The following is a 26,937-nucleotide window of genomic DNA, read 5'->3' on the forward strand; positions in this document are numbered from 1 at the left end:
GAAAGTAGGATACATGAAACTCATGTTCGAAGATCAACAAAGACTTTTCTTTGAGAGGAAATAGTAGAGTTTGACCCAGTAATATGTAATCATTTCAGAAATTCATTGATAATCTTTTTTTTTTTTTTTTTTTTTTTTTTTTAATGAATAAAGGGAATGCAGAACACTGCAGTTCTGGCGAGCAGAGTCTGTTCCTTTGGGAAAAGACCCCCTAGTATAGTATGCAAAGTCAGACTGTCTGCTTTCTCTCTCTCTCTGGCCTACTTTACTTACTGGCCATCTGTGGCCTAGTACGTTTTCCAAGATGGCTCCCCTTCCATATGCTCTACAGCAATGTGACCTTTCCACCTTCCTCTCAACAAGAGGTGGAGTCAATTTCTTCACCCCTTGAATCTGGAAGGGCCCTGTGACTGCTTTGACCAATAAAATATGGCAAAGCCCTTAATTGGATAGGCACTTGCCATTTCCTGGCCTCTAGGAAGCCAACTGTAATCGAAGAATGCAACTACATTCAAACCACCATACAGTGAAAACCCAAGCCGTGGGGAGAGGCCTTGAAGAATGAAATGCCACATGGAAAGAGAGAGAGCACCAAGCACCAGGAAATCAGGTATGTGAGTAAGGATGCCATGGTAGAAGTAGATCCTCCAGCCTGAGCTGCCCCAGCTGACACTGCATGTAACAGAATGAATCAGCCAGGTGAGCCCTTCCTTAATCCCCGACTTTTGTGAGAAAAATAATATTATTTTAAGACAGTAAGTTTGTGAGGTATTTTGTGAGGTAATAGGTAATTAGAATGCCACTATTCCTGACTGGATGGTAGTTAGAAGTTGGAGATTAGAAGTTAAATAACACTAATAGGTAATAAACTCTTTCTGTTGATTTTTTTTTCCTAAATGGAAGGAATTGTAGTGGTCAGTCATTAATAATTAATTCACAAGAGTGATAAGATAGCAAACTGACTTCCTTTGCCATCTATTTTTTTTTTTTTTTTTGGGGACGGAGTCTGGCTCTGTCGCCCAGGCCAGAGTACAGTGGCCAGATCTCAGCTCACTGCAAGCTCAGCCTCCCGGGTTTACATTCTTCTGCCTCAGCCTCCCGAGTAGCTGGGACTACAGGCGCCTGCCACTTCACCCGGCTAGTTTTTTGTATTTTTTAGTAGAGACGGGGTTTCACCGTGTTAGCCAGGATGGTCTCGATCTCCTGACCTAGTGATCCGCCCGTCTCGGCCTCCCAAAGTGCTGGGATTACAGGCTTGAGCCACTGCGCCCGGGCTATTTTTTATTTTTATTTTTATTTTTTTTACTATAGCTATTTATTTAAAGGCTCCTTGAAGCTTTAATGTTCATATTATCATTGGTTTCCACCATTCTTGAGTTTCTCCGGCAAAGGGTAATGTGAAAAACAGGCTCATCTCCAAGTTAATCCTCTTTTGCCTTCTTCTACTTAGATTCTATTATACAAACCCTTGATCTTAACTTGTGGTATTTTGCAGCATTTTGCAAAACCACAATAACAACAAAAAATCATTTTCTCTTATTCAGCTTTCTACTTGTAATGCCTGAAGCATCTGAAACATTTCTGCCTCGTAGATAATGATTTTTGTATTTTTTTTTCTCAGAGCACCAAGCAATTGCTGGGCCTATGTGTTTGCTGAGGAGTGGGGGCTCCTGAATTCATTTTAGCCGAAAGACACCCCACTAGAATATATTAACACTGGATTAGGAATAAGAAAACTGAGAATTTAGTTCAAAGTGCCTAACTATATATGCAAACTTGAGTAGGTAACATAGCCTAGGGGTTCCAATTTTCTTTCTTACTGAGAGGTAGGAGCTGGATGCAATGGTTTCTAAGTTACCTTCTAACATTGGGATTCTTTGTGTTCTTGTAAATTCCATCACCACTATGGGTACATATCTTTTAAAATATGATTTACATTTATAATGGACTTAAATATGGAGGCCCTAGGTTATTTGTTGACTTTTTATCAATGGGCCCAGACTTTTTATTCATTGTTAAAAGAAAAAAATTTGCCGTAACTTATTTTTAAGCTGGTTTAAGATGGAAAATGTTTACAGTAATAAAATTAAGTTGCCTCTGAAAAAATATGTGTTTCAAGGACGTGACCTGCCCCAATGTGCTATTTATTTGCATTTACAGGAAAACCCAATTATAACAGCTATTCTCAAGAACTAATATCACTAGAGACTGAATATATAGTAGAGCAAGCAGATGATAATGCGTCCTAAAAAACTGACCTAGCCGGGAACATGTACATGGTGAGCTCACCCACATTTTGTTATTCTTCTGTGAAATTCTACATTTCATCTAAAATATTGTTGCTGATATTTATGTAAAATAAGACATAATTAATCACTAGGCTAAATTTAATATATGTCTCAGGTGAAGTGAGTGCTAAAATTTTATGTCATGATTTCCAAAAGTTCTCTTTTTAGATTGGACAGGGCAAATTTTGCAACCAAGTTATCTCTTTGGTAAACCTTATATTGGACTGGCGTAAAGCGAAAACAATCAGGTCCCTAACCAATTGCTGCTGCTGCTTCTTTAAAATCCATCTCAGTGAAGCCTTGATTGAGCTGGTTGCAATTCAGGAAGGAGACGCTCCATATTTACATCAGACACAAAGGTCTTTCCTCCTTTAATCATTCACTGAGGGGAGTAGTTGTTTAGTGGACTCGTTTCTCTCTGGTCTCTTACATCTTAAGCAAGAATTTATGGCTCCTTAATTTCAAATCATAGCAGGTAAGATGTAACTCCAGCTTTTAAAGCTCATCTGTGTGAAGATGACCATGGTGTAAAGGCTAATTAGTGAGGTGGCGTGAGTGCTGCGTCCTGTCTTCCCTATGCTAACTCGTTGTGCTAGCTTGAGAGCAGTCCCTAATCTTTTTGGGTCTTGTTCCCTCCTTTGTCAAATGAAATGGATTTCACAAATTTTTCTTTGCGAGCCCTTCCCCATGTGAGACTTCTGTGATGATGAAGTCTCTGTTTAGGCAAGATGCCTTCCCACTGTCCTCTTCTTGTTTCTCACTTCCTCCTAGGACTTGTGAATATAACATTTTTAGTGGTGACAGACTAATGCATTTGTCCACCCCTCATCATCATCTATCTCCAGGACTGCTGTTATAGACTCTTAGATACCTCTCATCACATCCGTTCTCTGCTTAGTTCTCATCCAGTAACGCTTTATAAGGAACGCTCTTTACAAAAACTTCAGATTTTATCATTTCACTTCTCTCTTTAAACCATTAAATGGCTTTGATGGCTTTTAGGTCTAAATCCCGAATCCTTAGCATGGTCTATTGAGCTCTTTACTCCCTGCATCTCTGGCATCTTCCCATGCCCCCCTCTGTTTCAGTTTAAATGTGCTGCAATAAGCACACATGATATACTTTTTACCAAGGGACAACTGGTGATATCAGGCTGAGGATGTTGCTGGGTGTGGCTGCTCAAATCTCTCCAGCTCTTAATGGGAGATGGGCTCAGTTTGGTGGTCATGGAATTCTTCTTGCCTAGGCATAAGACTGGTTCTTCTACCTCCAAACATATTCCCTGAAACTTCAGAGGAAGTATGTTACATGGTTGCAAAATCCGCCCCTTTTTAGCCATATCACCAGTATATAACATCCTAGTTTTAGGAAATATTTTCCATAAGCTAACAGGGCCATCTTACTACATGGTTCACAAGGTATATAATTATGATTAGGTATGACACATCAGTACTATATTAGTTTAGGCTGTTGTAACAGAATACTATAGACTGAGTGGCTTAAACAACAAACATTTATTTCTCATTGGTTTGAGGACTGGAAAGTCCAAGATCAAAGTGCAGGCAGAGTCAGTGTCTGGTGAGGGCCCAGGCCCACTTTCTGGTTTGCAGATGACTGTCTTCTCATTGTATCTTCACATGGCTGAGAAATAAATAATCTTTCTTCTGTTTCTGCTTGAGGGCACTAATCTCATTCATGAGCAGTCCACCCTTATGACCTCATTACCTCCTCTGATAGTTAATTTTATGTGTCAGCTTGACTGGGTTAAGGAATACCCAGAGAGCTGGTAAAACATTATTTCTGAGTGTGTCTGTGAGAATGTTTCTTGGAAGAGATAAGCATTTGAATCAGTCCACTGAGTAAAGAAGATTCACCCTCACTGATGTGGGCTAGCACCGTCTACTCCATTGAAGGTGCAGATAGAACAAAAAGAGAGATGAAGGATGAATTCTCTGTCTTTTTCAGTTGGGACATCCATCTCTTCCTGCCCTCAGACATCAAAGTTTCCAGTTCTAAGCCTTCAGACTCCAGGGCTTACACCAGCCCCTCCACCCTCTCTCTGGTTCTTGGAGTCTCAGGCCTTTGGCCTCAGCCTGAATTGCACCACTAGCTTTCTTGGTTCTCCAGTTTGCAGATGTTTTATTGTGGAACTTCTCAGCCTCTGCAGTAGTATGAGCCAATTTCCATAATAAATCCCCTCATCTATTTATATATCCTATTTGTTCTATTTCTCTAGAGAACTCTGACTAATACACTTCCCAAAGGCCTTGTCTTCCAACAACATCACATTGGGGGTTTGAATTTCAACATGTACATTTTGAAGGGACACAAACGTTTGGTCAGCAACAGATACCTACATGGGACACTGATAGTCTATGGATAAGCATGCTTGCTGAAACTTTTAGGCCTAGGATGGAGTCACTACTGCAGGCCTGGCTGGAAGCTACCATTCAACTATGTGGGCCTCATCTCAGTTCTGCCAATGTCATGGTCCTTTCCACCAGAGGGCATTCTCCAGTGCTGTTGTTTTTGCTCAAATGATTCTTTAACTCCCACTTACACCTTCCTTTTCATTTAGATAATTTATATTTACAGCTCAGATCTTCTCAGTTTACAAGTCACTTTGTCTCAGAGACTTTTCTTGTTCTTTCAGACTAGGTTGGGTGCCCCTGTTTTATGCTTCTGTAATACCCTTATCTCCTACAGAGGTTGTTACTGTATTTCTAGTTCTATGACCATCTCTAGCTTTAGATTGTAAGCTCTGTAAGGAAAAAGATTATCTAATTCATGCCAAAGCCCCAGCAACTAGCATGGGGTCCAGCATGTAGTAGTCAGTGATCCTCCAAAAATCTGTTGGATAAATAAAGGAATAAATAAATAGAGAGGAGAAAGACATAGGTGAGAGGAACGAAAGGATCTCAAGGAGGGAGAGGAAGTACTTCTTGCTGATGCTGATGGTGTAACTACTAAGAACTGGGAGAAATAAATAAAAAAGGCCTCTTGCCTGGTCCATGATCCTCACTTTAGCTTCCAAGGAGGTGGAACTACTAAATAGAGTCCTTCTAGGTCTTCTATGGAAAAGAAGAAGTATTGACTAACACTAGGACAGACGCTTGGCAATTCAGGGAAGGCACTGGAAGAGAGCAGTCCCCAGGCCCAGAAGTAGATCTGACCCCAACTCTGTGTACATTCCAACAAATACATGGGGCTTTTAAAAAAAATAGAGGCAGGGTCTCACTATGTTGCCCAGGCTAGTCTTGAATTCCTGGGCTTAAGTGGCCTTCCTGCTTTGCCCTCCCCAAAGCACCGGGATTACAGGCATGAGCCACTGTGCCTGGTTGACCAGGGGCCTTTTTATTGTGAATTTTGGGAAGCTGGAGTTTCTCTTTGTTATCTTTATATTCCATATCTTTCCCCCACTGATAACAAAAGTATAAAAAAGAAAGAAACAAGAAGAATTCCTAGGGAACCTCAAAAAAGTCATGTGTTTATTTGTAAGACAGGCAAGCATTCTGTGTTTACATTCTCAGTGAGTCAAGAAGGGAGACCACCATGGTCAGAGCAATGACTTTTGGCAACAGAAAAGGAAACAAAGGATTTATTGAGGAAAAGTGGAAGGAGGAAAAGGAGAGTGGACAGAAGCTGCTCTGGGATTGTGATTCTATAGATCTGGCAGGCATTCCTTTTTGCTACCCACCCCTAATAAACAATATTTTTCTCCTCATCTCTTCTGATCTCCCTGTAATTCCTTCTGGTTTCCTTTCTTACCAGACTAGTGCCTTTAATACAGGACATAGGATCAATCTTCAATAGCTAAGAATGTTGGTGCAATGGGAGTGTCATTCAGATAACAGACATCCTAAAGTGGAAATATAACTATGTATTCCCTTGAAAACATGGGTAGATATGGTTAGTTACCATAGGCTAGCAGTTTTCATAAAGAACACTATAATCTCAGTGATTAAACTCGCATGAGAAAAAGTTACTTGTATGAGGTTTAATAAAAAAGGGAATAAGAGGTACTCTGCTCCACACAGTAATTCAGGGATTCAGCCTTTCCCAAATCTTTGCTCTTCCACCTTCTAGGTTTTTTCTGCCTGTGTATTCAGCTAGCAGATGAATAGAGATTACTCATGGGAGGGTTTATTAACTTGGCTTGAATGTGGCATACACTTCCACCTACACTCTACAGGTTAGAACTAAATCTCAAGACTGCAACCAACTATAAGGGAGGATGGAAAATATGACTGTACTAGTTTCTTAGGGTTGCCATAGCAAAGCACTACAAACTGGGTGGCTTAAAATAACAGAACTGTATTCTCTCACAGTTATGCAGACTAGAAGTGCAAAACCACAGAGTCTTCAGGGCTATGTTCCTTCTGAAGGCTCTGGAGAAGGATCCTCCCCTGCCTCTTCCTAGCTTCTAGTGGTTGCTGGCAATCCTTGATATCCCTTGCCTTGTAGTTACATCACTCCAATTTCTGCCTCTGTCTTTGCATGGCCATCTTTTCTCTGTGTGTCTCTACATCTAGTTTTTTTCTCATCCTATAAGGACACGTGGTCATTGGGTTAGCCCACCTAGTCCATTATGACGTCATCTTAATAAGATTACGTCTTTAAAGACCAATTTCCAAATAAGGTCAATTTACAGGTGCTAGATATTAGGGCTTGAACATATCTTTTAGTGGGACACAGTTCAACCCACAACAGTAGTCTAGCTATGTGCCCAAAAGGAAAAGAAAAATGCTTTGGTGTCCCCTATTGGATCTTTGCCAAGTTGTTAAGATTTTCTACAATAAGTGATAGTGAGTGGGAAAGCCTTTTGAGGGCTTTAGAGAACTGAGATTTTGAAACATAGTTTCTGTGAAAAAATGTGTTTGTAACAACAGACAACTCTTGACTCACGAATGGAGATAATCTACCTGTAAGACATAAGGGCTTATACTACAGGGAACTTTACCACACTCAAATAATGTTATGAATTTAAATAGTATGTTAGAGCTCTTAATACTATTAACTCTTGTGGTTTAATAAAATAGAATAGGCATATGAAAATTAGAATAATCACCTCTAAAACTCCATGCCTTTAAAATACGCTTAACATAAAACGAATAAAGACATCTTCATATTTCTACTTGGGTCATTGTCATCTGACAGTGGTTTCTGTTCCCAGCATTTTCCATCTTAGTCTTTGTTCATCTTATACTTTATCAAGTGGCTGATTTTCATTGAAGCTGGCCATGATTTAATAAAAGAACAACAGCCTTCAAATCTGTTGAACTTAAGCTCTGTATCTTATTAACTTTCTTACTTTGGACAAGTCACCAAACCCACTTTCTATTTCAGTTTTCTCACCTGTACTGTGATTGACACTAACCTTCTTGTGTGGTTATGAGAATCCCTTAAAGTCACTTAGTATTTATTGAGCATCTGTCATATGCTGGCACTCTTATAGGTGCTTGGAACATATCAACGAGAACAACAAAGGTCTCTGTTCTCATGGAGCTTCCATTCTAGGAGCCAAAAGGGTTTTACGAATTGTAAAATGCAAATGTAAGGTATTATCATCATTGCTATCATGTCTGCAGCAACTCCATTTTCTCAAATATCTGTAAAAATCTTGTTTAAAATTATATATAGCTCTCAGATATCAGAAAGTACACAAAGGGAAAGGAAAATCTAAGAAATAAAAAATAATCTTTTAGAAGTCTAATTGTAAATAAAAACTCATAGTAAATACTGAAAATGTTTATTTACTGCATTTAAAAATAGTTCCTAGTCCCCTATTATATGCTATGCACTACAGTAGGCTTTATGTGGCATGCTAAGATAGATATTAATCCTACCCTCAAGGAGCTGAGAGTCCAGTTAGGGACACGCCCACTGGAAAATGTACTATTAGGATAGGAAGTGAAGAATACTCGGCAGACAGGCACAAGAAAATTGATGGACAGCTTTCAGAAGAGGAAAGATGACTGCCCAGACACTTATAACATCTTGCTGACGCTTTCTTTTCTTTTTTCTTTTTTTTTTTGAGACGGAGTCTTGCTCTGTCGCCCAAGCTGGAGTGCAGTGGCATAATCTTGGCTCGCTGCAACCTCTGCCTCCCAGGTTCAAGCGATTCTCCTGCCTCAGCCTCCCGAGTAGCTGGGATTACAGGCACTCACCACCACGCCCAGCTAATTTTTGTGTTTTTAGTAGAAACGGGGTTTCACCATGTTGGTCAAGCTGGCCTCGATCTCCTAACCTTGTGATCCACCCACCTCGGCCTCCCAAAGTGCTGGGATTACAGGCATGAGCCACCGCACCCGGCCCTGTTGACATTTTCTCTAGAAAATGTCAGAGAGATATTTACCCCCTGATGCTGTAATTGATACAGTACTATCAGCACCTGTTTAGCTACTGGCTGGGATTTTTATTTTATACAGAATGTTAGATGTTTACATCTATGTTATACTGTATAGTATTTGGACAATACTTTGTACAGGAAGTGCATTGTATACAAGTTTAAGTAATATTTCAGAACGACACTGCTATGGTTTGAATATTTGTGTCCCCTCCTAAATCATGTTGAAACTTAACCCCCATTGTGATGGTGTTGGGGGATTGGGCCTTTAGGAGGTGATTAAGTGAGGAGGGTAGAGCCCTTGTGAATGGGATATGTGGCCTTATAAAAGGGCTGAAGGGAAATAGGTAGGCCCTTTTTGCTTTTCTTTCCTTCTGCCATGTGAGGACAGTGTTCAGTATGCCATCTGGGAAGCAGAGACCTGGCTCTCACCAGACAGTGAGGCTGCCGGTGCCTTCACCTTGGAACTTCCCAGCCTCAGACCTGTGACAAATAAATTTCTATTATTTATAAATTACCTCATCTCAGGGATTTTGTTATGGCAGCACTAACACACTAAGATACACAAGCAGGCAGCAGGGTATAGCAGACTGTCAAACTGAGAAGCCAAAATCTGAGAATTTACAACCATGCACTGTATGCTTGAATGTTGACAGAGGAGGCATTGTTACAAAGGCTGTCAGAACATAATCAGAAGTTACTAATTCATAAACTGTTGAAATACGAAGTACATTTGTTTTCAATTTGCATTGCAGAGGTGATGTAAAAGCAATGATTCTATTACTAATTGGGCTACCAAACCCATTGATTGAAAAACATGTTCTGACTTCAATTGACAAAGAAGAAGATTAATAGCATCTCTCTCCTATAGATCCAGTTACAATAAAGGTCTTCCATTTTGCTTCTTCTTTTCATGTATAATAGTTTCCTCAACATTTTTGCCAAGAAGTTCCCTTCTCAGGACCTTTGAACTGCTATTCTCTTTGCCTAGAATATTCGTCCTTCAGATAATTGTTTGGCTTGGTCCCTTCATTCAGATTTCTAAAGAGCATTCCTTAGCACCTTGTGTGCTAAGTACAGTTAACATGTGTCTCTCATTACTCCTTATTCTACTTTTTTCCCCCAGAGCATTCGTCACTATTATTTTTGTTTACCACCTAGTTCCACTGTTAGAATGTAAGCACTATGACTGCAGAAATGTTGCCTGTTTTGTTTATCATGATATCTGCAGTAATTAGGGCAATGTGCCTCTAGTACTCAGTTCCTGGCACATGATAGTCATTCAATAAATATTTATTGAGTAACTGAATGTGTCCAAGCTGAGGCTGCTCCCAAGGAAGGACAAGAAAGTGTCATCTAGAGGGACGAGGTGAGGGAATGAGTGAGGTGTTGGGAGAGCATGTGGTAGGGGAGTAGGAAATGGCATGGGGATTTCAGTGGGGGCTCTGACCACAGTGGGAGTTGGGCTTCTGGAAGCTTCTGTAGAAGCCCTTTGGGTTTTTTTTTTTTTTTTTTTTAAAAAGAGAACCTTTGCCTCTTTGGCCTGGCTGTGTGATCCAAGGTATCACTGAAGCAATGGTGAGAGAATGGCATTAGTGGAATGGGTCTGCTGAAACAGGAGGAGGGTGGAGGGAGTGAGGGGCAGCAAAACAGGTTGACTCTAGATGAGGACATGGAGGGGCCTTAGAGTGGTAAGGCAGAGAGAAAGAGCGATCATAACAGCAATGGGGAAAAAAGGTGAATTTTTGTTGCTGTGCCTGATGATGGAAAGGTGAGTTCTCAACTGCTACGGTCATTTTCACATAAACGTTTCTTAAGGTACACTTTCAGAGTTGAAAACTGTCTATATTTGTAATAATAATAATATTAGCAATAGCAACACATTTACATAGGCACCTTCCAATTTCAAAATGCATTTATATACATTATCTCATTGGTTTAATCCTTTCTCTGTTTTTACTTGTAAGTATGCTGTGTATTATACTTTGCGTACATTGTCTGGGAATAAGGGCAAGTGTTTAGAATATACATATGTACATTTGTACAAAATATATCAGGTTCTGGTTGCATCTACAAGTATATATATATATATATATATGTTTTATTTTTTTATTTTATTTTATTTTATTTTTTTTTTTTTTTTTATCAAGACAGAGTCTTGCTCTGTAACCCAGGCTGGAGTGCAGTGGGGCAATCTTGGCTCACTGCAAACTTCACCTCCTGAGTTCAAGCAATTCTCCTGCCCCAGCCTCCCCACACCCGGGTAATTTTTTTTTTTTTTTTTTTTTTTTGTATTTTTAGTAGAGACAGGGTTTCACCACTTTGGCCAGGCTAGTTTTGAGCTCCTCACCTAGCGATCCACCTGCCTTGGCCTCCCAAAGTGCTGGGATTACAGGCATGAGCCACTATGCCCAGCCTACAAGTTAATATTTTTAAATATACAAGTATGGCCACCTTAATCAATAAGTGAATTTGGGTTTTTTGTTATAAAAAGAAGCCCCATTTTTTTAATCAAGAAGAATTCCAGAACTTTATAGAATACACCCCTTGAGAGGATGATAGTGTTTTATTCATCAGTCAATAGACATAATTAGATTAAGAAAACTTTTGAGATCAGTTATAAAATATTGTAACTCCATTAGTTTTTAATGTTTGTATTACCGATAGTGTCTTAGATATTTAACAAGCTTTGATTAACTGCCTTTAATGTGCAATGGATTATGCTCGGTTCTGGGAAGTTCAGTTCTCCCCCTACCCAGACACACACACACACACACACACACACACACACACACTCCTGACCTAAAGCTCTTGGCCTATCCAGAAAAGACAGTTATGTATCTGTCCAGTTGTGTAATACATTGTAACAGGTACTCTTACATTGGAAAGAGAAGGCACAGGAGAAGAGAGTGGTTGGGATTATCTGGAGGCTGGAGAAGCTGTTCTCAAGGCTTTATGACAGAAGTCATCCTTGAGTGTAGTTTTAAAAGATTGTATTTTAAACCAAGTGAATAATATCTGAAAAACATAGCTTTCTTATATTCACTTTAGTATATTAATAGCCAATCCTTTTCCTTAAGTAGCCTCTTGACTGGCTAAATGTACCTCTTCAGGTACAGAGACACATTCTAGAATGCTATGGTTTTCTCATTATGCGTTGTATCTGTTTCGTGTTGAAGTACCTGTAGGAAGAAAATTAAGTACAGGTTTTGTGTGTGGGTTGAGAGCTGATCCTATGAAGGGTGTGTCAGAAACCAACCAGCAGAGTCCCCAAATCATTCGAGTCCCTGGCATTCTTTTTTCAAGGCTTTCTTCATTGTAACCGGTTCCTGATGGTAATTGGTTGAATCAGATTTAACAATGCAGTCAGATAAACAGTTGTGGCAGCTGCTGCCATGGCAACGTCACCGTCCTTACCCTCCCAGTGCGCGCCCCTTCCCCACCCCTCCTCCTCCTCCTGCTTTCCTCCAGTAAGTGCATACTCGCTAGTGGTCTGTACAGGCGGCACGGTTTGATGGCAGAGATATTTTCTTTCCAAACTGTTCAAAATGATGAACGAAGATGCAGCTCAGAAAAGCGACAGTGGAGAGAAGTTCAACGGCAGTAGTCAGAGGAGAAAAAGACCCAAGAAGGTAAATCGCCAGAATTAGGAACGTCTGTGTATAAATATGTATGTGTGTGCATGTGTGAGTGTGTAATATCAGCGAGGCTATGGAAACCGTGGAGCATTATGAGTAACTGTAGACGATAACAGTGCCAAGCCTTGCTTTTTTAACGAGGCAGGTGCAAACTGCTGCTTTTTGAGAATAGTAAAGAAGCCATGGCTCATAATGGATACACTGACTGGAGCGTGGTGAAGTGAATAGAGATAAGGTGTGTTCCACATGTGGATTACTGAGGACTGTGGCCACTGATGGATACTTCTGGTGTTAACTGGGTAGAGAGAGTCGTTTTATTTTTAGTGTTTAAAAGGAAGAGTGTTAAGCAAGGTGGATTGTGAAGCAAAAGGCAGATTTTTGGCCAGATGCATTTGCTCTGTGATGATCCTGAGATGGCTAGACAGCAAATGCCTTTTGGTTTCATGCTAAGTGTATTCCTCCTAAGGAGAAAAGACTGCTGTGACAGGAGAAATATCATCCCCAGCATGATATTTCTTTGGCTTGCTTAGCTCCTCTGCAGTTTTCCCAGACATTAGTGTGATAGCTCTTTCAATGATAAGAAAAACAGCTAAAGATATTATGGGGTGGGGGCTCTTGGGCACACAAAGCAGTCTGTAGGATTTCTTACTGTGGCATACATTCCCACACCCTCGATTTTCATGGAAATGACAGCAGGGAGAAACAGTGGGAAAAGATGCAAACTATTCAGCCCCACCCAATGCCAGCACTTCTTTCTTTATGGCCTGACTCCTTCTGGTAAACTGTTGCAGCCTCACAGAGCTTCCCTGAGCCTCACCTCTGAAAGAGATGCTCTATAAATAAATTCTCCTAAAATGCATTTATTTCCTGGAGCAATAATATGGTCAGGATATTAGATATGATTGTAATGTAAATGGCTTTCAACGTTAGATGGTTTTGGATTTTGAATAAGCAGATTACAAAAATAATAAACACAAACAAATGAATATTTTTCATTTTGCTAATGAAGTTGCATTGTGTTTCAAAATTCTATATGTCTAGTGTACTAAATGTTTTATAACCTAAAAATTCTAAATAATTTGCAACCTCTGATATTTAAAAGATCATTGTATCAGTAAACAAGGGAGTAGTATATTTGTATGGTATCATGCAATTTGATAAAAATAAGCATGTGATGATTTTTTAATCATAGCCTAGAGATAGTGATGCAATCTGATAACAGGCAAAAGGATAATTCAGGGCAAGCAGGAACCTTGGTAGAATGTCCTTTTCCTTTTGTACCTAAGCATTCCAGATCCTCTAGACCTCGAGGGCATTTTTATAGAGTGTTAGCTAACTGAACAACAGAAAAAGAAAAAGAAAATAGAAAAGAAAGCGAGCAAGCAAGAGAGAGCGAGAGAGGGAAAAAGAAAGAAAGAAAAAGGAATTTTTAATTCACATTATCATTTCAAAATCCCATATTTTTTCTCTAAAGTCCCTGTAGTGCTTTAGAAACAATATAGTCAGGACTATTGAAGGGGTGGAGAATGAATCTTGAGATTTTTAAGCTCTGAATGATGATACTAACTTCACATGACCAAAGCCATTTTAAAGTCTTTGAGGAGGAAGAGACAACAAAATCATCCTATGTAGTAACTATCATATCTTTAAGCTGAATTTTCTCAAATAAATTTATTTTAGGAGTAAGTCTTTTTCCAAACTTGCAACCAAAATGAAATAGCAAGTTTTGAATGTGTGTGTTAAAGCATCATGAATATTGAGTGTTAAAAGGAGTTTCACCTAAAAGAAATTGCTCTTGAAAAAAATACTAATTACATAATAGATTAGGGGATGCATACACATAAACACACACACATCCCTCAGCTTGCCTAGTCAGTCAGACATAAGTGGGTCTGAATCTCAGTTCTACCCTTTAATTTTGTGTGTTTGGAGCACATGATTTAATTTCTCATTTAATGAATCCAGGGATTCATCTGTAAAATGAGAATAATTATATATAGAATATTTTGTGAGGATTAGAAATAATGTATATATAATTATTTGAACAGTGTTTAAAACATATAGTCAGTGGCAATAACTTTCAGGTGTTATTCTCTTAAATGGAATTTGTTTATTGCAATAAGTCTTTTAAGAGAAAAATCTGTTAATACTTTTGAGAGAGGCAGAAATGACAGAATCCAATATTGGTGCTTTGCAAAGACTAGTAGTCATTTTTCAAAATGTCAAAAGTTATATGCTATAATTGGAAACTTTTTTATCTCATACAAATCATTGACATTTACATAAATGTACCTTAGGTCTTTATATTATTGTTTCACATTATTTTGCACAGCAGAAAACTTACATTTTCATATTTAAACACTAGACCATTAAACGTGCCTTGATGAGGACATTAATGATAAAGAGATAAGTATCCCTAATAAGCATAAAACCTGAGAAAGCAAAAATTGGGGTAAAGTCAATGTCACATCACTTCAATTTAGTTGTTTGTTTTTCTACTAGAGGTTTACATTGAATCTGCTGTAGGATTCTACTTAAGCATCCAGGATTACGGACTACCAAGCTCACTATGGCCTGGGTGTGGGTCTATCCTACTGACTCATATTCCTTGAAATCATGCCTCTATCTCTAGTAAATACATAACAAATGGGCTATAATTTACTTGTTTATTCTGTACCTTCCAAAAGTACCTCTTCTGAGGGACAGAGCTAAAGGATCTTTTGCCACCAAACCTACAATGTGAGAAAATAAGCTCAAGGAGGAATTCATTTATGTCAGAATTTTACTGAGTGTGTTGAGGATAGCAATTCTTTGAGCTTTATTGAAGAATGTCTGTTTTGGCTTCGGTAAGTGAGCTTGTCAGTGCTCTCCACTCAGAAACCACGAGGAGTACACTGGTGGCTGAACATGATGGGTTTATGACTCATTGTCGCGAGGAGGATACACATCATGGGGAACCGTGAGGGCATCTCAGTAAGCAGGTGCCAGGAAGAATGCATAGGATATGGGCTCTGGTTGAGTAATTTGAAAGAGGGTTCAAGAGACTGGTGGCTCACTCTGGGGATGGGGTACTCCCAGAAAGCAGGAACAATTCTACAATTGTGGATCCCAGTCTTATCTACAGGAGAACAGGCTAGAGTGTTACTAAAGCTATAGTTGTAAGGAAGCATCAATCTCATTTGGCAAGAGAGGGAGATGTTTGGTATTTTGTGTCTTGGACAACGTCTTTGTTTTGTCTGTGTTCAGACATGATATGGGAGTCACGGTGATGTTTTGGTTTTAGTCTGCCATGGTCAGAGTGGCCTTGTCTGATGTTGATGCTTTGAGAAATTTTTTATGTTCAAATAGGAGAACATTGAGGCCTAGCTGATAGTACCAGGCCCACTCCTGTAGGTCAGTGGCTGCCTTTCTCATTCTCAAGCTTGAACACAAAGATACCTTTGGAGAGAGAGAAAAAGACTTGTTTATTATTGGATACTCTTTAGTACCCAAAGAAAATAAATTATAGATAGTAGTGTTGTTAAAGTAGTCATGAAAACCTTCATCTGATACTTCAACAACGTTTTCTTAGGGCCAAGATATTTCATACTAGCAGATATTGCCTACGGTGCAAATTTGGGATTGATGTTTTAGTGGTGGTTCAGTGGTGAAGAGGAAATGGGGGCTATTCTAATTTTCAACTGGAATCCAGGACTAAAAAGAAGCATTGGGAACTATGTGAAATGTATCCATGTAAGACGGCTTTCAGCCTACTCTAAATCCCAGAAAACTCTATAAAAATTTTTATATTTTTTGAGGAAGGGTCTCATTCTGTCACTCAGGCTGGAGTAGAGTGGTGTGATCATGGCTCACTGCAGCATCAACCCACCTGGCTCAAGCGATCTTCCTGCCTCAGCCTCCCAAGTAGCTGGGACTGCAGGCATGGGCCACCACAGCTGGCTATTTTTTTTTTTTTTTTTTCACTTTTTGTAGAGACAGAGTCTCCCTAAGGTATCCTCTCAAATTGCTGGCATTACAGGTATGAGACTATAAAACTTATTCCACTATTCCACCATTTTGACAGATTATATTACAATAATCCAAGACCATATTTATGTGTGCAACTTCACACACTTTCCAGTTTGTAGCAATAACATAGCAGTGGATTTATACTAAAAGAGGCTGTAGGAGATTTTGGTAATTTACATACTTGGAAATGGTAATGCCCAAGCATCAATCACAGGTGACAGCCATCTGAAACCACTAGGCCTGTGAGTTCTTCTAAAACAAGTACATGGGTAAATGGTTTAGTTACTGTGTTCCCCATTTAGTGGAATAATGATATGAAGATAAAAATAAAATATCGGCACTATTATTTTCAACAGAGTAGTAGGATAAAATGGCTTTATAGGATACCTTATATTTATTAAAGATGCTTTGATCTGGATCACTAAGATATTCATAAGCATTGTAAAATAATTTGAAGGTACACACACACACCCACCCACACCCACACACTGAATGGCTGTTTACGTGCCACTGCCTAAATAGAGAGATGAAAGATGAAAGTGTTGCCAGATGTGTGGTTGAAATGTTGTACCATAGAAATATGAATGAGGTACATATTAAAAGGTTTATTTTTATAGCAGCCAAAGAAACTATGCCCTTTTTAGTGGAATCAGGTAGTAGATCCAACATTTGGGTGTGCAAATAGTATTGTAGTCAATTAATTTTGAATTTAAAGTTGATGCCTTATCTTGTTCACTGATGTCTAGAAAGGCTTCCATGTATAATTTATTCTGAACAATATCCCTATTTCTTCAGTCTTTCAAATAACTTACCATTTGCCCTTTATAAAACACCAACTTATAACCCAAAATAGCATGTGTTGCCTGAAGACAGTAATTCCCCATCACTGAAGGTATTTAAAATGACCATCTGTCAGGGATGATGGAAATTTTTATTAGATAGAAAAATACCTTATAACCTGGTATTCCGTGATTTTTCTTTCTTCTTTTTTTTTTTTTTTTTGAGACGGAGTCTCGCTCTGTCGCCCGGGTTGGAGTGCAGTGGCCGGATCTCAGCTCACTGCAAGCTCCGCCTCCCGGGTTCACGCCATTCTCCTGCCTCAGCCTCCGAGTAGCTGGGACTACAGGCGCCCGCCACCTCGCCCAGCTATTTTTTTTTTTTTTTTTGTATTTTTAGTAGAGACGGGGTTTCACCATGTTAGCCAGGATGGTTTCGATCTCCTGACCTCGTGATTCGCCCGTCTCGGCCTCCCAAAGTGCTGGGATTACAGGCTTGAGCCACCGCGCCCGGCCTGATTTTTCTTTCAATGTCTTCCTCTCTGTTTCTATTTACTCCCCTTTATCATATTAATTTTTTCACTGATAATTTCATGTTTTAGTAATAACTAATTTATCCTTTTTAGAGCAGCATATTTCAAAGTGCTGTCTGCTGACCACAACTACCAGAATTACCTGGGTTTTCTGCTAAAATAATTCACTTCTTAGGACCCACTTCAGACCTGCTGTGTGTTAGAACCTTTGAGGATTTTTAACAAGCTCCCAACTCTTTCTTATGCACACTCAAGTTTAGAGCCATTGTCTTAGCTGGGTGCAGTGGCTCACACCTGTAACCCCAGCACTTTTGGAGGCTGAGATGGGAGGATTGCTTGAGCCCAGAAGTTTGAGACCAGCCTAGGGAAGATAGCAAGACCCTGTATCTAAAATAAAAACAAAAATAAAAAATTAGCCAGGCATGGTGGCACATGCCAGTAGTCCCAACTACTGGGGACTGCTGAGGACACCCAATCTTGGAGGGTGAGGTTATAGTAAGCCATGATCTTGCCACTGAACTCCAGCCTGCGTGACAGAGTGAGACTGTCTCAATAAATAAATAGATGAATAAATAGATAAATAAATACATGAATAGAACCATTGCCTTAGAATGTGGTCAACAGTTATGCAGTTGAGTTATCTTAGAAAGAAGAATCTTTAATCTTGATTAGATGCGTTAGTTTATTACTTGGCTCTTACAGCAACATTTGTTTAAGTCTAGATGGCAGCAGCAATGACACAAGAAAATTGAGAACAACATTTTAAAAATCTTACTCTTATGTCTGGAATCTGGAATTGCTTTCATATGCTATCTTATTTCATCTTCAAAATAACTCATTGAATATTATTATCCCAGTGTCATAGATGAGAAACTGGAGACTCAGAGACTACATATAGATGGTGCTGAAGAGACCATAGACATTTTTCCTACTATTCAACTAATGACATATTTTGAACCATTTCTCCTGTGGAAACCAGGTGTAAAGCAGTCTTCTATATCTCTTGCAAAGATTCTGTGGTTTTCTTCTAAGATATCCTCCTGATTCTTCCTTCCAATGTTGCTGTCATTTTGCATCAGTTGATAACATTTCCAAAAATGCTCAATCTTATCTATGGGAATAACATGGAAAAGTAACTTCTTTCATGACTATCTATGATACTCTCCCAAGCAGCATTCCCAAAAGAAGGAAAACTTCTTTTGCTTCCATTATATTTTGTGCTATGTTGTTGTAGATGTATCCATCAGCCTGTGCAGACGACATATTGGACTTTGAAAATTCACAAAAATGTAAGAAACAAAACTTAAGTAAACAGCTGCCTTCATGTGGCTTAGGCGTGTTAAATTAAGCCACCCTAAAAAGTTCACCCTACTTTCACCATTTTAGCTCTACTTATTCTCTTGAGAAAATTTTGTTAGTATGATATTCTCAGTAGTTGTTCTATTAACGGTTCTTTTCCATACACTCTTTTCTGAAGTGTTGGAGGTTTCTTTTTCCTTCTTGATAAAGTTTCTAAAGAGACATTTGATTGCACATTAAAATAAACTTGAAATTTTAATCTGTATTTGTTTCTGTCTTGTCCTAATTCAGAGCATGCTAAATTATAAATATGCTTACAGCTTTACTTCTTTCTTGCTTGTATTCTGTTCTAATTCCTGTTGGAGGCAGAAACAAAATCACTGCCTATTTTTATCTCATTGGACACTGGTCGGATATATCACAACAAATAAAGTTACCATTTCAATTTCCTTTTACTAGATAGAACAGAGATGGGATTGCTACCAAAAGAGACAATCTTTTGATAGAAAAAGTTTAAAGTTTTTATATACTTGAGACCAAATAAATATGATAGGGTATGTCTTTTTCTTTGAAATTCATGACTACATCCCAACCCGTAGGGAGGGTTATTTTTAAAAAGCTGCAGGGAGATGGGAAAATATGTTCTAGATAATAATATACCAAAATCTACAGGGTGAGCATCTTCTTAGTCATGAGACCTGGTTTTTATTCATGTTTTTCTGTTAACTCACAGACAGCTATCATCTTCTTCCACACACGAATTTTTGTTTGTAGTCATTAAGACAAAGACCTTGATTTCTAGCATTTGCTTAATGAGCTTCAGTTTCTAAGAATCAGCTTGTTTTGCTCAGTTTAATTTAGGTGTTTCTTCCGAACACATAGGGAAGTTCCCCCATTTCAACAATTGGTATTGGTTTGCTGAGTGTATAGCACTGTGTTAAGTGCTATGGCATTGCTAGGCTAAAAGCCAATGATTGAGACATGGAATTCATCATCTGAGCAGACATTTCTATCTAAGAAAAAAGTAATGAGCCATCTAGAGAAATATTATAGGTATACTCACACATATTATAAGTAAAATATAAATATGTTGTGCAGTTGCCAAAAAGAAACTCTATAGAAGTCTGGAGAAGGGCAAGAGATCAGTGTAATTTTGTTAGACGAGTAAACCCTATGAGTGGGTGAACAGTAGCGCAGAGCCGTAAGTTACGGCTAATGTGTAAGTATAAAGGAAGGGGATACACAGGCAATCTGGATTCAACAGCCTCAGGCATATAATTCCAAGTTACAGTAAAAATTAGGAAACTGTTGGTGATTTGTTGCAATGCAGAGTCATAACCATCATGAGTGAACTCTGACATGGTTGTCCTTATGCTTTTAGCCTTGGCCAGCTCCAGGTTGCATTTTGGAATCCATCTTGTTTTGATGACTGAGCCTGTGTCCTTCTCCTATTAGATATATATGTTTAATCACTTATTTTACCTATGAAGATTTGCCCCATATCTCTGTTTATAGATTATTTTTGCAATTAGTAGTAAATTCCAATAAGTAAGCCTCCAAATTAACAAGACATTCGAATCTAGTAGGAACAATTTTTGAAAGTATCTAAATATTCAACCTTCTGCCTTCACCTGAAAGAGATACTGGTATGGATAACCCGGACTGCGATTATCTAGAACACTTATACAGGCACTCATAATGCTTTGCATAGCAGCTAAAAACTGGTTTGTCTCTTTGGGTTATTATTTTATTGGTGATCATGATGTTATGTTAGTATAACATTACTAAGGTAATCCACTTTGCAGGCTAACTTTGAGTTTGCTCTGGATCTTCTGTTGGATTTTCAGATCTTTGAACAAGAAATTTGAGACTTTCCCCTCCTTTCCATTTCCTGGCCTGGCCACAGGTTTCTGTGCAGTCTTCTTTGTCCGTTTTAACTGGCAAACAGAGTGACTCATGACCAATCATTTCACTTCTGGCCACCTTTCACTTCCTGCTTACATAATAAGGACAATTATAGCCACTGCCACTTCAAAGAACACACATGGTTAAAGAGAAATACGTAAAGGGGTGTTTTAGAAGTAAAACTATAGAAACAGAGCTAAGCGTTAGGGTCTCTGTCGATACTAAAAATGGGAAGAAATCAAAAAGAAATTGTGAACCATTCTAGAATGTTTCACCCAGTGCTAGTAAGTGGTACCTTTTTTGTTTGAGACGGAGTCTTGCTCTGTCGCCCAGGCTGGAGTGCAGTGGCCGGATCTCAGCTCACTGCAAGCTCTGCCTCCCGGGTTCAGGCCATTCTCCTGCCTCAGCCTCCTGAGTAGCTGGGACTACAGGGGCCCGCCACCACGCCCGGCTAGTTTTTTGTATTTTTAGTAGAGACGAGGAGTGGTACCTTTTTATAAGTATTTTAATATAATAATATAATGGTTACTGTAATTCTAATATTTGACAACATTCTTAACAATAAGTATTTCTATGTGACCAACTGAGCCCAGTTTAGGTGGGAGGTATTAAAAAAAATGGAAACGTAAAGAAATTCTAAACATTAGGAGAATTATTTATGAGAAATTTAGTATTTTCTTTGTCAAGATTTTGGTCCTCTTTTTATACAACGCTTATCCCTAAAGAATCCCTTTTTCAGATGTTCTAAACACTTGCCCAGAATTCAGAGGGTATGGTGGCAGGATGCCTTTCTCTCTTACTCCGTAGTACTGTCTTGTAATAAGTGCATAGGGGTGGAATACACCCAATGACCAATAATTTAACATGAGAATCAGGAAGGAAATAAATTTAGTATAGATACTTGCCATTATTTTAGTAGTTTAGAGATGCCATTAGAACTGCTAGAGATATTCATACTACTATTAAATTAATGTGAATGTCTGTCTTAGTCCTTTTGGGTTGATAAAACAAAGTGTCTTAGAGTGAGTAGTTTAAAAACGACAGAAATTTATTTCTCACGGTTCTGGAGGCTAGGAAATTGAAGATCAAGCCATCAGCTGATTTGGTGTCTGGTGAAGGCCCACTTCCTGGTTCACAGATGATGCCTTCTCTCTGTGTCCTCACATGGTAGAAAAGGCAAGGCAGCCTTCTGGGGCGTCTTTTATATGGGCATTCATTCCATTCATGAAAACTCTGCCCTCATTGCCAAATCACCTTCCAAAGGTCCCAGCTCCTAAAGCCATTGCATTGGTGATTAGATTTCGACTTAGGAATTTTGAGGACATGAACATTCAGATTATAGCAGTCTGTTTTAATGTTCTCCCATTCAGTTAAACCTGTATTAGATTGTGTACAGCCTGGCATGCTTAAATAGTATTTTCTGTAAAGTTGACACAGTAAATAATTTCAGTGTTCTGTGAAGTCAGTCAAATTCAGAAGACCAGCCCTACATATGAGTTTGATCTATGTATACGTTGTTGCCATGAACTATAGTACATATGTTTAGTAATTGTCTACGTGATTTATTCTTGGCTTTATCTACCACATATTATCATTTGTGTAGAAAAGGTGTTCAAAAGAGACTGTATAAGTAGCTTATAAACATCGGTTCTGTTCAGTATGAGGAGGAAAGAGTTATCATAATGGTACATACGGCATTCTTATAGGTCATTTCTCTGTCCCAAGACTTTGTACTGAAAGTACAGACACTGTACTTTGAGAATTCAGAAATTGGCAACACTTTCCACACAGCCTATGATTCATAGTAGGGACTACGAAAAGCCTTAATGTGAATTAGCCATTTGTTTCCACAATTTCAGATTATTTTGAAAAGAGCATTTAAATAGCATTGATAAAATGTTCATGAGTAACACATTACTATACTCCAAGACTCAGAATAAGTTCATATACTGAGGTTTGGGCTTGAGTGGTGACTGGGTTTTGGTTTGAAATCTTAGCTATTTAGGGCATAGTGCTAATCTAGCCACCACTATCCTATAAAAGCCAGTTATCTTCATTTAGTGTCAAAGGCATATACTTCATTCTTAACTGAAGAGAGTGGCTGATCAAACTGACACAGCACAGCAGAGTACTGCCAGATATGTGCACACCCAACTACATTACCAAAACTAACACACTGAGATTATCCCAGAGTTACTTATCTCCTAATGTGTGAAGGAATTCTGGTCCTTTTTAGGTCATATGAGGGGAAATGATATTAATAGAATGACAGTCAAATGGGGGTTTTCTGTGGCATTGTGATGAAGTCTACCTTAATCAAACCTGTTTGAACACATGATGTTTTGTTAAATAAATGGAACAATTCATTTGTAGAAAAAATTATTTATTAGAAAAAATAGTTCATCCCATTGGAACAACATTTTTCAATAATAATAATAAATAGTAGTTAATATTCATTGAGAGATTAGTATATATACATGCTAGTCTACATAGAGTTCTACATAAATTATCTAATTTTATCTTTACAATAACCTGATGAGTAGATAGTTCATGATTCCATATTAAGGATGACACTGATGTCCAGAGGGATTTAAAAAAGCCCTTCCTGCTTGAATCTACATAGCTCCTAAACGAGCTATTCCAGGTCAAACTGACCACTCTGCTTATCTCCAAACCCCTGTGCTATGTGAATGCCGCAATCTTTTACAGAATTAAAATAGGATTTAGAATGAAAGAAATAGGAGTTTTGTTTATGTCCCAAACCTGTTTCACTCATATGCCTTCGCTGATTGGTCAATTGGTCAAGGAATCTAAAAAGCTATTTTTTTTTTTCAAATATGGTTTAAAACAGAGGTATAAATCCAAATTGGAAAAGTTTTTTTATGTAGTTGTTGACTAAGATTGTTAGATGCTTTCCGAATATTCAAGCCAGATGTGAATTCTCAGACTCAGCTGTGGAACACTGAAGAATGAAGCTTTATAGTTGGTATTTCCATCTGCACTTCAACTGTATTTGTCAAACGGCTGACACCCTTAGCATAGCCTCTCTAATATAAGGGGGAATTTGTTAGTAAGTTCATGTTGCTTGTCCTAATTCAAAAGGTCACTAATCTGTCATGTGCTCCATAATCTCATTACACAGCAGGGACCTCTTTCCAGTTGTTAAAGAACCAGTAGGACTGATTGGCCTATTATATGGGGCAATCAGGCATTTGTTTACTGGCCCATCTAGAAGCTAGTGCATTAAACTCTTTTTTTGAATGGGTAGCACGTCTGTTCCATCTGGAACCTTGGTACCTCTTCCAGATGACCCTGCGCCAAGTGGCTTCCATGTTTGATTTGTGAAGGTAGTTCTTGAGCACTAGCAACAGATTAGGTGTGGTTGGGGAACTTACACTCACTGTAACAAAATGCCTTGATCAGATAAAAAATTACTGTTGGAATAATTTTCTGAATCACTGACCCTCATCCGGTGGGAGACTAAAGTTCCTCCCTTGATTGCTTTTTCCCAGTAATAATTTTAAGGGATGACTATTTTTGCTAAACTTTATTTATAATTTGTCCAAATGAGCAGAATATTTGCTAAAGGAAGTATGTTTTCCTTTGTAGAGCAATTAACTTTTCTTTTCAAAAAGGTTATCAGGAGATAATTTTTGTAGGTTGCTTATATAACAATATCAATAATTTTAAAAAATTACATACGCGCATACACACACACTTACATTATTGTGAGTTTTAGATATGAGGCTCTCGGAAATGGCTTATAAACTTTGGGTATTTTTTTAAAAAGATAAACTGTCATAACCATACTCCAATTTATATTTGCCTGGATATTTGAAGTATCTTCAATAATACTGCTGTTGTTTAATGCGCACAAAAAAATAGTTAAAAAGAATGAATAGGATGTAGTATTAGCTAGTAAAACAGAATGACTATAATGTTTTTATACATAAAAAATAATGTAATTGTACATTTAAAAATAACTGAGAGTATAATTGGATTGTTTGTAGCACAAAGGATAAATGCTTGAGGTGATAGATACCCTGTTTACCCTGATGTGATTATTACACATTGCATGCCTGTATCAAAATATCTCTTGTAACCCATAAACATATACACCTACTATGTACCCACACAAATTAAAAATTAAAAAAATTTTAAAAAGCAACTCAAAAAAATAATATTTCTGTTGCCATAGAAAGTTTTTATAATAAATTGTCTTCATTCTGAAAACCTAAGGCCATGCCCTGTACAGGGTTTGGATTCTTGTCTAAAGCAGGATTATTAATTTAGAAGCCATAAATTAAGTTTCCAAACACTCAAACAGGCTTCTTTTCCCCCAAGATAGATTTTTAACTCTCTATGTCAGGATCTATTGGCAGTTTTTTGTTCCAACTCAGGTGTCAAGGGTCATGTGGAGACCAGCATGATATGGCCTAATCTATAATTTAAGTATCGCATATATTTCAGTTTAATATTTTAAAATGAAAGTAGTAATAATGTGCATTTTAGAATTTTTACTGTTTGAATTGGTGTCTCAAGTTTATTTCAAGGTGACCAATGAACAGTGAGTTTGGATCTCATTAAATTCTTAAATTTTCTGGCTCTATAGCTCTTTGTATATTTCTATATGACTACATATCACTCTTTTATAGTATATTCATATAAGATATTTTCTGCACTTTTTTGTACCATCCAGAAGAGCCATATTTTAGGTAGAGGTTATTATATACTTTATGAATTGCAGAAGTAAACAGTTTTGAGTAATTCAATACACTAAGAATATATGGTTCCACATGGACTTCCTAGAACATTTTTGACACAAATAATTACAGCACAAAGTGATTAATACTTAGGCAGATATGGCTGGCTATGTCTTTCAGTATACCGAATGTTTATCGTATGTGAGAATGATCCCTTGCAGGTTTTCAAGCACAACTGTCCAGCAAACATTATTGACTATTTGTCCAATAATTTAAGGCTATGTAAATTATCTGATATTTGATAATAAGATTAATATTTTGCCTTTTTTGTCTACATTCCTGTACTAATTTGATTATTTTCCCTAGGCCTATCATGATGATGAGGAATTATGTCTGTTGACCCTAAAATGACCTTGAGGAAATGAGGTGCTAATATCAATTTAGGTGACAGATGACAAGTGTCTGTGTTATAGCTGACTGAAAATTCATGCTCCACCGTGTAATATCTATTTGGAATCTAAAACTCTAAAATTGGATATGACATTTAGTAAAAAGATATCCAGTAGAATATGTATTCATATCTTTGTGTGTGTATGAGTGTGTATGTATTTGAGTCAAATATTCTCTTTGGATGTTGCGAAACAATGGAAAAAGTTACCACCAAATTTGTTATGTGTTTTAAATGATAGCATTTGGTTGTCGTTTATTTAGGGCTCTCAAATCATACCTGCAGCCAACATTGTGGATAAGAGAATACTTGATAACAATCATTATTAAAATAAGAAATTCTTGGAAAGTAGGATTTCAGCATTGCTTTCTCAGAAAACATATGGTACTTGAGTTTGCTTTCTTCTCTGTGTCTAGCCAAGGTTTGTATTTCTTTAATGATGTGCATTTGCCCTTTTCCATTATAAAAAGAATTGCTTTTTGCCACAATCAGAAAACATTTAGTATATTTTATGTGGCCATTTTCTCAGTTGGGAGAAGACAGAAGACCAAATAAGCTAATAAATAGTAATACACATGCATGATAATAGTAACAGATTATTTTAGTGTGCTGGCAGTTGTAGGTAGGTATTTTTATACTTAATTTGAAAAATACTTGAGAATTAACAGCAAATGTAAAATTCAAAGAGCTGAATTATGAAAAATGATATTTTATCTCATACAAATACATTTTTTAAATTCTAGAATAATGAAACTGAACTCTTAGTGTGAATTTAGAAGTGAGGCTGAAATGGATCTCAGGACTATTTTTAGTAGACTTTGTTTAAATTCTTGCTAATTTCCAACTAACTACATTTGAATTTATTTAGATTGCAATGAAAAAAAAAAACACTTTCCTGCTTCTTTATTTTATTTGATGTCTCAAATCCCACATTATTTATGGAAAGCTGATTTTAAAATAATGTTTTATTTTTGAGTTGACCTAAAACATCAA

General features: G+C 37.8%; 1 protein-coding gene across 3 annotated transcripts in view; it reads left to right on the plus strand.

The window, feature by feature from the left end:
* ANK2 (ankyrin 2) overlaps positions 1 to 26,937 on the plus strand; it is a 501,960-nt gene that overhangs the window by 134,499 nt on the left and 340,524 nt on the right. The window contains exon 1 of one of the 3 annotated variants that reach the window (XM_030916049.1): positions 12,130 to 12,266. The exons of the other annotated variants lie outside the window; for them this stretch is intronic. Within the exon in view, the coding sequence (XP_030771909.1) occupies positions 12,183 to 12,266 (84 nt within the window). The 5' untranslated portion in view covers positions 12,130 to 12,182. Of the gene's footprint in view, positions 1 to 12,129; positions 12,267 to 26,937 lie in introns of those variants that run through there. 3 annotated transcript variants of the gene reach the window in all.

Source organism: Rhinopithecus roxellana, chromosome 2 (genome assembly GCF_007565055.1).
Source record: "Rhinopithecus roxellana isolate Shanxi Qingling chromosome 2, ASM756505v1, whole genome shotgun sequence".
Taxonomy (NCBI): Eukaryota; Metazoa; Chordata; class Mammalia; order Primates; family Cercopithecidae; genus Rhinopithecus; species Rhinopithecus roxellana.